The 13777-nt window shown below is 40.2% G+C and overlaps 1 protein-coding gene across 10 annotated transcripts in view; it reads left to right on the forward strand.

Moving 5' to 3' along the window:
• Nucleotides 1-849: 849 nt before the first annotated feature.
• Nucleotides 850-13777, forward strand: part of PHTF1 (putative homeodomain transcription factor 1) — a 55592-nt gene continuing 42664 nt past the window's right edge. For 2 of the 10 annotated variants that reach the window (XM_037737025.1, XM_017524269.2), the window contains exons 1-2: nt 1868-2220; nt 3136-3192. In XM_037737025.1, the coding sequence (XP_037592953.1) occupies nt 2176-2220; nt 3136-3192 (102 nt within the window). In that variant the 5' untranslated portion in view covers nt 1868-2175. Of the gene's footprint in view, nt 2221-3135; nt 3193-9575; nt 10107-13777 lie in introns of all 10 variants that reach the window. The other 8 variants (XM_017524267.2, XM_037737021.1, XM_017524265.2 and 5 more) reach the window with 8 other exon arrangements.

Raw genomic sequence — 13777 nt, forward strand, 5'->3', positions numbered from 1 at the left:
GAGTCTCTGTCGCCCAGCCTGGAGTGCAGTGGCGCGATCTCGGCTCACTGCAACCTCCACCTCCTGGGTTCAAGCGATTCTCCTGCCTCTGCCTCCTGAGTAGCTGGGACTACGGGCGCGCATCACCATGCCCGGCTAATTTTTGTATTTTTAGTAGAGACGGGATTTCACCGTGTTGGCTAGAATGGTCTCGATTTCTTGACCTCGTGGTATGCCCACTTTGGCCTCCCAAAGTGCTGGGATTACAGGCCTGAGCCACTGCGCCCGGCCCTAATTTTTTTTTCCCCCCAAAGAGACGGGGTCTGACCTTGTTGCCCAGGCTGGTCTCAAACTGGGCTCAAGCGACATTTCCGCCTAGGCCTCCCAAAACGCTGGGATTGCAGGCGTCGCGCCCAGCCTGGGTGAAATAATTTGTACAACTTAGTCCTGTGGTAGTTATTTTAGCTTATTTACCTCATCGGTGAAATGGAATAACTTCCACCTGGTACACACTCAATAGATAAGAAATAACGTCTGTAAAACATTGAGTACCGCGCCTCTTAGGCTTTCTTAAGTGGAAGCTATCATCTGTCATTAGCTTTCCCTGACCCAGATGCTACACGCTGTGGGCCAGCAAGAACACAAGAAGACGGCTTCAGATAAGGGGAGAATGGCTGTTAAGGGACAGTGTTCCATTAATGGCACACACACACACACACACACACACACACACGGAAAGCAGCTTAAAAATCCTTTAAATGTATCCTTAAATATTCAGTTTAGGGATCCACCTCTCCTTTCTCCTGACCTGTCAGCCCTAATTGACCAGCTCCTGCCGCTGCCTTCCTTTACCCAATTGAAAAAAGCTGTGACTGCCCAAGCCTGGTCCCTCCTTTTCCACTACCTTTGAGCGCCAGAAAGCTCCAGACCAAGAGCTGCTGAGGGGCGGGGGAGGAAGGGAGTCACCAAGCCGCAGCCTGGCACCTTCCTCCCAGGGCAGGGCAAATTCATGCAAACATTGGGAACCTAAGTGCCAGGCCCCAGTCTCTGACCTCGCGGAGCCCACGGCCAGCTGGGGAAGAGACTAAGCCGGGAAACACGAAGATGAGTGCTACAAAGACTTGAGCCGGGAGCTACTAGAGTATCAGGACCGACTTCCTGCAGAACGGTGGACTTCCTGCAGAACGCTGGAAGGGAGAGTCGTTTCTGAGGAAGTGACTTTTAAGCTGAGGGCTGAAGTGTGACCTGAGGGAACTGCTCTGGGCCACCGGTCGCCGCGCGGCCCCTCAGGGCCTGGGACCCGGAGCCTGGACCGAAGCTGGGCGGGAAGGCCCGAGCCAGGGGCGGAGCCACCTCGGGAGCTGGAGCCGGAAAGCGGAAGCCGAGGGCTGTTGCCCGGTGGTCGGCGGAGCGGCTGTCGCCCAGCTCTCGGCAGGCTGGGTCGCGGCAGCCCGGCCCGGAGAAGACCAGCGCCGCCTCCGCCTCCTCCCCGGCTCCCGGGCCTTTGCACCTCTCTTTTCCAGCTGGGCACAAAGCCTTTTGCTGTCGCCGTGGCGACTGGCGGCCTAGCGAAGACCTCCTTCGCTTTTAATCCCGCTCATTTTCCAGTTCATTCTCTGCTTATTTTCTGGTCAGCTTGTGACCCTGTAGGTCGGGCTCGGACAGGCGATCGATTTGCTGCCCTCAGGGCGCTGGGCGGCCTGCGGCCTCCGAGGCTGGGGCGGCCTCCGCGGTCTCCATGGTAACGGCCCCGCTGACGTCTGCGCCAAGGGGGGAAGATGCGGCCTGCCGGGCCCGCCGCCTCGCCCCCGACCTCACGGTGGGACCCCGGCCACTGAGGACGAAGGTCCCGGGCGCCGGCTCGCAGGGCAGCGGGCAGCAGGTGAGCGCCCGACGCCGGGGAGCGAGGGAGGCGGGTGCCGGGCGGTTCCAGCAGCCGCCCTGCCCCTCCCCCGCACCCACGAACACGCTCGCCCGAAACATTGCAGAGGTTTCACCGGTCGCCGCTGCGCCAGTTTTTTGGTTTGTTGTGTTTTCCCTGGCGAACTGCCGGTGGAAGAGACAGACAGCAGCTCATGGAGAGGCTGAGAGAAGCGGTTTTCTACCCAAATTGGGAGAATAACCTTCAGCAGCTGGACTCACCGACTGGTTTTCCTTCATTTTCAGTGAAATCCCATTCTCTGGCTGGAGACACAGATGGCCTCAAATGAGAGAGATGCTATATCGTGGTACCAAAAGAAGGTAATACCAATATATATATATATGTATTTATTTGTCAAGCATTCTTCCTGCGAAAAGCTGCCACAAAGAATATAATGTTACTTTCCCTTGAGTTTGGTAGTACCAGGTGTTCATGTATACTTCAACATAAATGAAAAAAAATGTACAAGGTCATTATGTCTTTTAAACCCGGTTCTGGATCCCAGAATAAGGTTTTCACGCCATCTTCCTTCTCCAGGCTACGTACACAAATGCTACCACAATGCTTTGAAAGTTTGCTTCTGATCAAACTGCTTAAAAACAAAAAAAAATGAAACCTTTATCTGCACAGCTCAGACTGGTACTATCAACTATCTTATTGAGCTGTTCCTTATCTTTTATTCCTCTCTAGTTTTTCTATTGCTGTTTTCCTTAAGAAATGGAATTATTTATTTATTTTTATTTTTGTGCTGGAGTTTTGCTCTTGTTGCCCAGACTGGAGGGCAATGGCGTGACCTCTGCTCACTGCAACTTCTGCCTCCCGGGTTCAAGCAATTCTCCTGCCTCAGCCTCTGGAATAGCTGGGATCACAGGTGCCTGCCACCACGCTTGGCTAATTTTTTGTAATTTTAGTAGAAACAGGGTTTCACCATGTGGGCCAGGCTGGTCTCGATCTCCTGACCTTAGGTGATCCACCCGGCCAGGAAGTGGAAGTATCTTTTAAGATAATATTTAATTGAGATATTTTGGTCATTGCTTTTGAACTTACTTTTAGGTCCAGCTCTTTTAGATTTTTGAAGGAAACAGAGCTTGGAAATACTAATTTATTCTAACTCTGAGAAACACAAACATTTTCCACATAGCATATTGATAATAGGCTCATGACTTTTGTGGGGCTTGACTTAATAATGTAAGGATTTCCTTTGCATCATTTATATAGACTGCTCCCTCTTTCAGATTGGAGCATACGATCAGCAGATATGGGAAAAGTCAATTGAACAGACTCAGATTAAGGTAAATTGGTTTCTTTGATTCTGCCTATGTTTCACTGCGTTAATGTGAAGAATGGAATTGTACTTACCTGGTAAACTCTACACTCATCTGCCAGTATGGCATTCTTTAATCTTTGAAGATTATAAGAAAAACAGTGCAAGCATAATGAGAAATGACACTTGATTTTTGGCCTCACTATCAGGAAAACAGGAGTGAGTGAGTTGGTCTATGATGAATTAGAGAGCAAATGTTCCATATAAATAGGGCTGGGGTTGCTTAGCTCTGGCCAGTTTTTACCATATAGCAGTGCAGGTCCAGATATTGCCAGAGTCTCAGATTTTTCAAAAGAAGCTGGAAATACACATTTTTGTATGAAATATATTGTGCATTTTATGTCGGATTTTTCTTTTTCCTCCTCCTCTGCAAGCCAAATAAAATCCATTTGTGGCCTGAATCCAGCCTACGGTCCCTGGTTTTTTTCAATCACTGGTTTAGAGTATGGTTTTAAGTTTTTCAGGTTCTTAAACTTTTTTCTACACAGCTCTTAGAACTGAGAGGATTCTTATTTTATACTAACCAAGTCTAAAACCTGATATGTAATTCAGAATGCCAGTTGATTAACTTATAATAGGGAAGGAGACGGTTAAATAATCTGATATTCCAAAGTCAGAGTTGTGAGGTTAAGCCATTTGGGGATTCGGGTACAAATTCGCCATGGAATGGTTGCTTGGTAACCAAATGTAATTGGATAGTCCTGAGATGTGTAAAAGCCCTAAAGACCCATTCTTGGCCCTCAAGAGAATGTACCTCTCTGCCGACTTTAATACTTACTTAGATCTTATGGATTCAGGGCCTCACTTCTTGGAAAGTGCTAATAAATACCAACAGATTCTTGGTTTTGGACTCTTTTAAAAAGACTTGCTTCAGATCCTTCATTAATACTTAAAAAAAAACTGGGTGAATATAACTTAATATTATCTGTTCTGTTAAATAGGCCAATCAAGTAGAAAGCTACTTGAATGACAAGTAGCTGACTAACTTTTCACAATTTTGTATACTCCTTGATTATTTATATTAGTGGGAGGTGGGGTTAGGATGAATAAGTCCCCAGATTTTATTTTGTAACTCTCTAAATCCTGTCCTGTTATTTTTTTGAGTTGCTAAACATCATTAATAGTAAAGTAAAATTTGATATTGTTTTGTGATCTCTAGCCTTGTGATCTAACCTTCTTCCCCTAGCCAATTTAAAGATTTCCTTCACTCTTATTTCCATACGTTCCTTTTAGTGCACCATATCACAGTTATTTATTAACCTGTGTGTGTTCATAGGCCTCAAGGGCAGGAAGTGTGTTTGTATTCCACTCTTAGAACATCTTGATTCATACTAGGACCTCTGTCTGTTGTTATATTTAATTGAACCTTATCTATCATGCATATTTTTACTCGTTCTCTCATAGGGTAATCTCCCTAACCATGCCTTAATGTATGCTTTTAAATTTAGCAGCAGTGGAAAGAATGAAATTTAAAATAACTATAAACATTTACCGAGCTTTCAGTGTGTGAGTAGAAAGCTGAAAAAAGAATTACTGAGCTAATGTGCAACACATGTACTAGGTGCTGAGAATACAGTGAAAAAGATGGATGTGATTGTTACCATCATGGCTTTCACAGTCTGACTGATAGTGATGGGAGAAAAGCCAAAATATCTTTTTAATATGCTTAAGTCTTCAACAATGACCAAAGTATAGCATGCAAAAAAATTTAATGCTAAATTTAAAAGTACATTAATACATATACAATTTTTGAAAACAAAAGAATGAAGCAGAAAGAAAAATTTTAAAATAAAAATATTAATATATCACGGTACTGTTATGCAAGTAAAATTATATATGCAAAAGTATTCAGAATTATAAAAGACATAAATTTTAAAGATCTTGGATTATGAAAAATGGTATGAACTCTTCCATAAGCATTTATTGAGCTACAGTGTTTAAGGCATTTTGTTAGGTGCTGAGCACAAGAGGAAAAGTATTAACAAACAGAAGTAGAAGACTGTTTAAGGGAAGAGCAAGTAGCCCAATATGATTGGAGAATAAGCTACATAGATGGAGTGCTAGGCTGTAAATTTGTTTGGAGGTTACTTGACTGCTTGACTCAGAACTTTAGATACTATTCTGTGGAAAACTGAAAGGTTTCAATGGTTTTTGAGTAGAGGAGTCACATCGTATCTTTGTTTTTGAAAGGCAGAAATAAAAATACAGACATTATAGTAAAATCTGTGGAATATTTCCAGAGTAGTACTTATTATTCTCAATGTCTATATTAACAAAAAATATCTAATTTGACTAGGAAGGTTTACAGTGTATCATATTAATATTAAAGAATCTAGAGAAAGAAAATAGTGATCAATCAAAGCAAAACAGGGAAAGAAATGGCAAAAATAAAATGAATGCATCCAATACATATTTATTTAACAAATATTTGTTCACTGCTTACGTGCTATGTGTTAGACACTAGCTATGCCTACATAATGATGAGTAAAAACATTCAATACTTTTTGTTTGTTTGTTTGTTTTGAGGCAGGGTCTAGCTCTGTTACCCAGACTGGAGTGCAGTGGCACAAACATGGCTTACTGCAGCCTCAACCTGCTGGACTCAAGTGGTACTCCCACCTTAGCCTCCTCAGTAACTGGGACCACAGGCATGCACCAACAGGCTTGGCTAACTTTTAATTTTTTTGTAGAGACAGGGTCTTGCCATGTTGTCCAGGCTTGTCTTGAATTCCTGAGCTCAAGTAGCGCTTCCACCTTGGCCTCCTAAAGTGCTGGGATTATAGGCATGAGTCACTCTGCCCAGCTGCATTCAATGTTTTTTTTCATGGAATTTATGATGAAGTAGATGAGAAACAATAATAAAAATAATCCTTCTAATAAATACAAATTGCTTTGTGGCAAATACTAAGAAGAGAGCTATTTGCAAGCTACTACACTTATAATAAGATAAATAAATGAGCCTAGTTGCTGGGCAAGGTGGCTCATTCCTGTAATCCTAGCACTTTGGGAGGCTAATGTGGGAGGATTGCTTGGGCCCAGGGGTTTGACACTAGCCTGAGAAACATAGGGAGATTCTGTCTCTACAAAAAATAAAAATAAAAACTAGCTCGCCATGATGGCATCTGCCTGTGGTTCTAACTACTCAGGAGGCTGAGGTGAGAAGATTGCTTAAGCCCAGAGGTCTAGGTGACAGAGACCCTGCCTCAAAAAAAAAAAAAAAAAGTCCTGGCATGGTGGCTCATGCCTGTAATCCTAGCGTTTGGGAGGGCCGAGGCAGGCAGATTGTTTGAGCTTGAGAGTTCAAGACCAGCCTGGGCAACCTGGTGAAACTCCTTCTCTGCTAAAAATACAAAACTTAGCTGAGCATGGTGGCACGCATGTGTAGTTCCACCTACTCAGGAGGCTGAGGCAGGATAGTCACTTGAGCGTGGAAAGCAGAGGTTGCAGTGAGCGAGATCACATTAACCTAGTTAAGAAGGTCAGATAAGCTTTCAAAAAGGAATTGATGCTTAAAATGAGATCCGAAGCATGAGTAGAAGTTAATTAGGCCAAGAACAAATATACTAATTCTACACAAACTTTTTCAGAAAATAGAGAAGGAAATATACTTATCAGCTCATTCTGTGAGACTAGCATTACTGTGATACCTAAGCCAGATAAAGACATCATAAGAAAATTCATTGTGAATGTATGTGTGAAAATCTTTAACAATATATTAACAAAACCAATTCAATAACACATAAAATGGTTTATCTACTGTGATCAAATGGGAGTTATCCCAGGAATGCATTAATTTGAAAACAAAGTAATATGCCATATTAATAGGATAAAGGACAATCATATGATCTTTTCAGTAAATACAGAAAGAGCATTTGATAAAATTCAATGCCCATTAACTATAAACTAGGCATAGAAGGGAACTTCCTCAACTTATTAAAGGTTGTCTAGGAAAAGCCTACAACAAACATCACACTTAATGGTTAAAGACTGAATGTTTTACCCTAATATCAGGAACAATGCAAGGATATCTGCTCTTACCATTTTTATTTAACACTGTATTGGGAGTCCTACCCAATGTAATAAGCAAAGGAAAAGAGATGAAAGGCATTGAGATGGAAAGGAATATAAAAATGCCTTTACTCATGACAACATAATCCAGTATTTAGAAAATCCTACGTATATAAAAAAATTATAGTAATGAATGTGGCAAAGTCTTCAAATACAAGATCAGTATACAAAAATCAGTTGTATTTCTATATACCAACAATGAGTAACTAAAAATACAATTAAAACAATTTTATTCATAATAGTATCAGAGAAAATAAAACATTTAGGAATGCTGACATAGAAGGTGTAAGACCCATACATGGAAAACTATAAAACATTGCTTAGAGAAATTAAAGAAGGTCTAAATAAATGGAATAACATTTCATGTTTATGATCTGGAAGATTCAATATTGTTAAAATGTCAGTTTTCTCCAAATGTATCTATATATTCAAAGTAATCCCTTCAAAATTCCAGCAGACTTTTGTTTCTGGTAGAGATCGATGAGCTAATTCTCAAATATATGTATATAATGCAAAAGATGTAGAATATTCAAAAAGAGTAGAGTTGGAAGATTTACATTACAACATCTCTAATACATCTGTTAGAACAAAATTAAAAAGACGGATGATACCAAGTGTTGGCAAGGTGATGGAGGAAACACAACTCTTCTATACTGCTGGTGGGCATGGAAAATGGAAAACAGTTTGGTAGTTTCTTAAAATGTTAAATATATACCTCTCACATGACCCAACATTTCCACTTCTAGGGTATGTACCTAAATTTAGGATATCTACTATATTTAACATTTTCTATCCAATAGAAATGGAAACATAAGTACATGTAAATGTTCATAGTAGCACTATTCTTAATAGCCAGAAATAGGAAAAATCCACATGTCCATCAACTGGTTAATCAACTGGTATAAACAAATGTGTTATACAATGAAATACAATTCAGCAATAAAAACTGTTAATATGTATTACGTCATGGATGAATATAAAAAATGTTGTGCTAAGTAAAAGGAGCCAGACACAAAAGACAACATATTGTGTGATTCTGTTTAGAAAAAAAGGAAAAATCATGAAGTATTTCACAAAAAATATAAATGTATACATATTCACAATGAAAATTGTTTTCTAAATTTTAAAAAAATGTTTTATATTTTGTAGAGACAGGGTCTTACCATGTTGTCTAGGCTGGTTTTGAACTCCTGCCCTGGCCTGCCAAAGTGCTGGGTTACATATGTAAGTCACCACACCCAGCCCTAAAATTTTTTAATTGAGAGAGTATATTAAATCTAATGGATAACATTATTTTCAATGATGAAGCTTAACTTAGTTCTCCAAAATAAGCCTAAAATAAGAATGTAGAATGTCCCCTTTTATGACTCTTTAGCATACTGTTGGAGATACATTTGCTAAGATGAGCAAAACATTCTAATATTAATATTTTTTGTATATTAAAAAAAATTAGAATGAACAAAAATCACTGAAGTTAGCATGGTTTTGTACTTAGAGAATAAAAAAGGCACAGAGACTCCTACAGCTGTATTTATAATGTTTTATTTCTTAAGCAGGATGGTGGCTATCTGATAGATGACACTCCTCATTAAAAATGACAGTTTGAGGCCAGGCATGGTGGCTCACACCTATTTCCAGCACCCTGGGAAGCTGAGGTTTTTGCTTGAGGCCAGGAGTTTGGGACAAGCCTGGGGAACATAGCTCTACAAAAAAATATAAATAAAAAAATTAGCTGGGTGTAGTGGCATGTACCTGTAGTCCCAGATACTTGGGAAGCTGACGTGGGGGGATTGCCTCAGCCCAGGAGTTTGAGGCTGTGGTGTGCAATGATTGTGCCACTGCACTCCAGCCTGGGTGACAGATCAAGACCCTGTCCTGAAAAAAAAACAAAAAATAAAACAATAGTTTAAATACATGCATGAGTCTCTCCTGAAACCTCGTTAAAATAACAAGAAGTAAGAAAAAAACATGTCAGCCTACAAGGACTAAAAGAATGGAAGAAGAGACTACAGTAAATGAGAGCTATCAATACAATTTTGAAGGCTGGAAAATGAAGAAAATAAAAATCTAAATGTCTGTAATAGGAAAGCTAATAGGAAACAAGTAAAACCCCTGTGATTAACTTCTGAAAGACTCAGGAATTGGATGTCTCGGGTCTGTCTGTAGGAGTGAGGTAGAACTAAAGTCAGGATTGTTTGAGCATGTGTGTAAGGGATAGCAGACCTACCCCAGAACTTCCTTATTCCATGTAGCCACATAGTTACACTTATCTTCCTCTGACAGAAGACCGGATTGAAGCTTGCTTTCTGGAGAGGCTGAGCCAGAGAAGTTCTGGATTCTGGAAGACCAGAAAGAAACCAGAGTCTGGTGAGATGCTGCACTAATGGGATTAAGTGAAAGTCTGGTGGTCAGGTTTATAATCTGCAAACAGAAGACTGGAATTCCTTTTCGTCGAAACTGACTGACCAAAGAGAACCTAAGGATACTGAAAAGTGAAATGGCTGACCACCCCTCTATAGTGAGGCCCACTATTCAAAATCCTTTGCCCGTTGCACACTGAGCTTAATTATAAATGGATAATTAAAGATCATCAAATATTTAAGACCTAAAGAAAAGAGAAAAGAAGGAATGCAGGAATCACAAGATCAAATATAATCACTACCTTTAAGGAACTGGATACTATAAAAAGACTGCAATGTCTTCAGGAGATCTATTGTGTAACATTGGTGACTGTAGTTAATAAAAGTATGTTGTATTTTTGAAAAATGCGAAAATGGATATTAGGTATTCTCACCACACAAATAACCTTGCCAGGTAATACATGTGTTAATTCACTGGATTTAGTCAATCTACAATGTATATCTACTTCAGGATATGTTGTACACACTGAATACATAGAATTTTATCTGTCAGCTTTAAATTAAAGAATGATTAAAAAATAGACTATAGATGAGAAAGTGAGAAGACTAGAAACTGAATCAGAATAAATTCAGTGGTGGCTGGGTACAGTGTCTCATGACTGTCTGTAATCCCAGCACTTTGGGAGGCTGAGGTGGATCGTTTGAGCCCAGGGGTTCAATATTGGACTGGGCAACATGGTGAAACCCTGTCTCTATAAAAAATACAAAAAATTAGCTGGGCTTGGTGTTGCACGCCTGTAGTCCCAGCTACTCGAGGTGGGAGATCATCTGAGCCTGGGAAGTCGACGCTGCAGTGAGCCATAATTGTGCCACTGCACTCCAGCCTGGGTGACAGAGTGGGACGCTGTCTCAAAAATAAATAAATTAAAAATCAATGGAAAAGTTCGAAGATAAAGGTGAGGCCATTTCCCAGAAAAGTAGTGTAGAAGAACAATAAAAAAGAAAATAGCAAAGGGAATGCAATTCATGCAGGAAATATGACATCCAACTGATAGATGTTCCAGAAAAAGGGAATACATATAGAGGAAGAAATTATCTAATAACTAATTCAAATAAAATTTCCCTAGAAATGCAGTATTGTATATGTATTTCCAGATTAAAAGGATCTTTTGGTTGGGCATGGTGGCTCATACTTGTAATCCTAGCCCTTTAGGAGGCTGAGGCAAGAGAATCTCTTGAACGCAGGAGTTTGAGATCAGCCTGAGCAACAAAGTGAGATCTCATCTCTACAATACAATTGAAAAATCAGCCATGTGTGGTAGTGTGTGCCTGTAGTCGCAGCTACTCAGAAGGCTGAGGTGGAAGGATCCTTTGAACTTGGGAGTTCAAGGCTGCAGAGATCCGTGAATGCAACACTGCATTCCAGCCTGGGCAACAAGTGAGACTGTCTCAAAAGAAAAAGGGGAAAAAAGAATCTTTTGAGTCGTCAGCACTAAGAAACATTATCATGAAATTTCAGAACATTTAGAATTAGAGCTTGGGTTAAGCATGGAGCAAAGTGAAGGATCAAAACAGACCATATAGACAAAAATTGGGAGTCAGAGATACTGCCCCTTAGCAGCAACTTCTAGCTCATTTGGAAGCTAAAAGATAATGGACTATTCAGTGGAAGGTGAAAGACAGTGGCACATGAGAGAAAGTGATTTTCAGCCTAAAGTTTCATGCTCAGCCTAATTATTAATCAAGTGCAGAGGCACCACTGATATATTTTGAACTTCAACTTTTAAAATTTATATCCCATACTCCCTCAGCTGTGGGTGAACATGTACTGTATTATAATCCATGAATAAGCCAGAAAGGAATTCATAGTATCGGAAAACAGGATAGCGAACACAGAAGTAAAAGGAATTCCAGGATAATTTCAAATGTCTCAGGATGATAGCTTATATCTGACTTAGAAAACAACCAGTCCAGAATGGAATATGAGAACAGAAAATTGGTATAGACATCTTGAAAGAGGAAAAATAAGCCGATACATGTTGTGTATGAGCATAGTAGAAGCAGATATGTAACAGAGGGAGTCTGAAAATGAATTAGTAATAGATGCATAGAAGATTAAGTGAATGAAAAAAATGAGGCAATTACAGTTTTGGGACAAGCAAAAAATTTATGAGAGGAAAATATAATAGCTCAGTACTTGGCTTAGCCGTGAACAGTATTATAACTCTCTGAACATTGATTTAACAAAAATTGGTGGTAAAGTTCTATTGGGGGAAAAATTATAGTTCAGGAGGGCATGTGTGTTTGGTGATGTTATAATCATTAATAGTGTGTTGTATATGTCTTGCATTATTTTAAACAACACACACAAACTTGATCCTCACAATAATCTTATGAGGTATGTGCTGTTATCATCCCTTTTTTATAGGTGAAGGAATTGAGGCAGAGAAAGGCTAAATAAGAAAGTTATTTCCTCATCTTCAACAGTAAGAAAGAATGGATAACATCTGAAATTGTTAAAAAGCGCTGTAAATATTTTGTTTTAGAAGTAAAGAGAAAAGAAATAGCTAGGATGTATGAATCAAGGGTAAGGAAGGGTGAGACTGGAAGGTTATTTTTTGTTAGCCTTGTAATATGAGTATTGTTTTAATACAAATAAAGATTCAATTTTTAAAACATTTTTTCTTCCAAAACCAAATATAATGAAGTTACCTGAGTAATAGGATATACATGTATCTACTTATAAGATGGGTAGAATAGGTATATGAGTATTTAGGTATATTGGCTATACCAGTATGCTTTATTTATACCAGTGGCAAAAACAATAAATTTCATTAGCATTTAGGTAAGAACTTTAGAATCAGATGGACTTAACTGTATATTATAGTAATTTTCCTAATTACTACCTGTAATTATTCTTACCTATAAGGAGGTTATATGGCTGCACTTACTGTCATGTGACTTGCAGTGCCTTCTTATAAGAGGAGAATTCTTCCTGGCCCCACAGACTTCCACCTTGGTCACGGGATTTGCTTGGCCAGTGGAATGTGAGCTGAATGTGACCTCCCCTCCCATGACCCCAATTCTTTTCCTTTTCTTACCTTTCTTCTTCAGTGAATTGCTAAAGTACTAAAGTCAGGGTTGAGAGTTTTTCACCTTCACACTAATCTCACATTTTCAGTTACCAGTACTTCTGGATTATACCTGCTAAATATCTTTTGAACATGAGTCCTCTTCCCAGTTCTTGCTTCTAATTACCTGGTCTGACCTATTGTCTACTCATCTGGTTAGCAAACTATTGCCTATGTGCAAATCTAGCTGGAACACAGGTTTAGTGCTTTACATATTTATATTCAATGTCTGTGTCTGCTTTAGTGCTGCAGTGGCTGAGTGGTGGTTTTCGGCACCAGAGACCAGTTTCATGGAAGACAGTTTTTCCGTGGACTGGTGTGGGGGGGATGGTTTTGCAATCATTCAAGCATATTACATTTATTGTGTACTTTATTTCTATTATTATTACATTGTAAGATATAATGAAGTAATTATACAGCTCACCATAATGCAGAATCAGTGGGAACCCTGAGCTTGTTTTCCTGTAACCAGACAGTCCTATCTGGGGGTGATGGGAGACAGTGACAGATCATCAGGTATTAGGTTCTCATAAGGAGCACACAACCTGGGTCCCTCAAATGTACAGTTCACAATGGGGTTTGCACTCCTGTGAGAATCTAATGCTGCCACTGATGTGACAGGAGGTGGGACTCAGGTGGTAATTCGAGCAGTGAGGAGTGGCTTTAAATACAGATGAAGCTTCTCTTGTTCTCTCACCTGCCACTCACCTCCTGCTTTGCATCCTGGTTCCTAACAGGCCACCGACCACTATTCCATGGCCTGGGGGTTGGGAACCCCCAGTATAGTCCATAAAGCCTAAAATACCATCTGGCCCTTTGTAGTAAAATTTTGCCCACTCCTGATTAGATTACCGGAGTAGGTTTTTTAACTTTTTTTTTTTGAGACGGAGTTTCGCTCTTGTTACCCAGGCTGGAGTGCAATGGCGCGATCTTGGCTCACCGCAACCTCCGCCTCCTGGGTTCAGGCAATTCTCCTGCCTCAGCCTCCTGAGTA

This window comes from Cebus imitator, unplaced genomic scaffold, assembly GCF_001604975.1.
Source record: "Cebus imitator isolate Cc_AM_T3 unplaced genomic scaffold, Cebus_imitator-1.0 Scaffold32, whole genome shotgun sequence".
Classification (NCBI taxonomy): Eukaryota; Metazoa; Chordata; class Mammalia; order Primates; family Cebidae; genus Cebus; species Cebus imitator.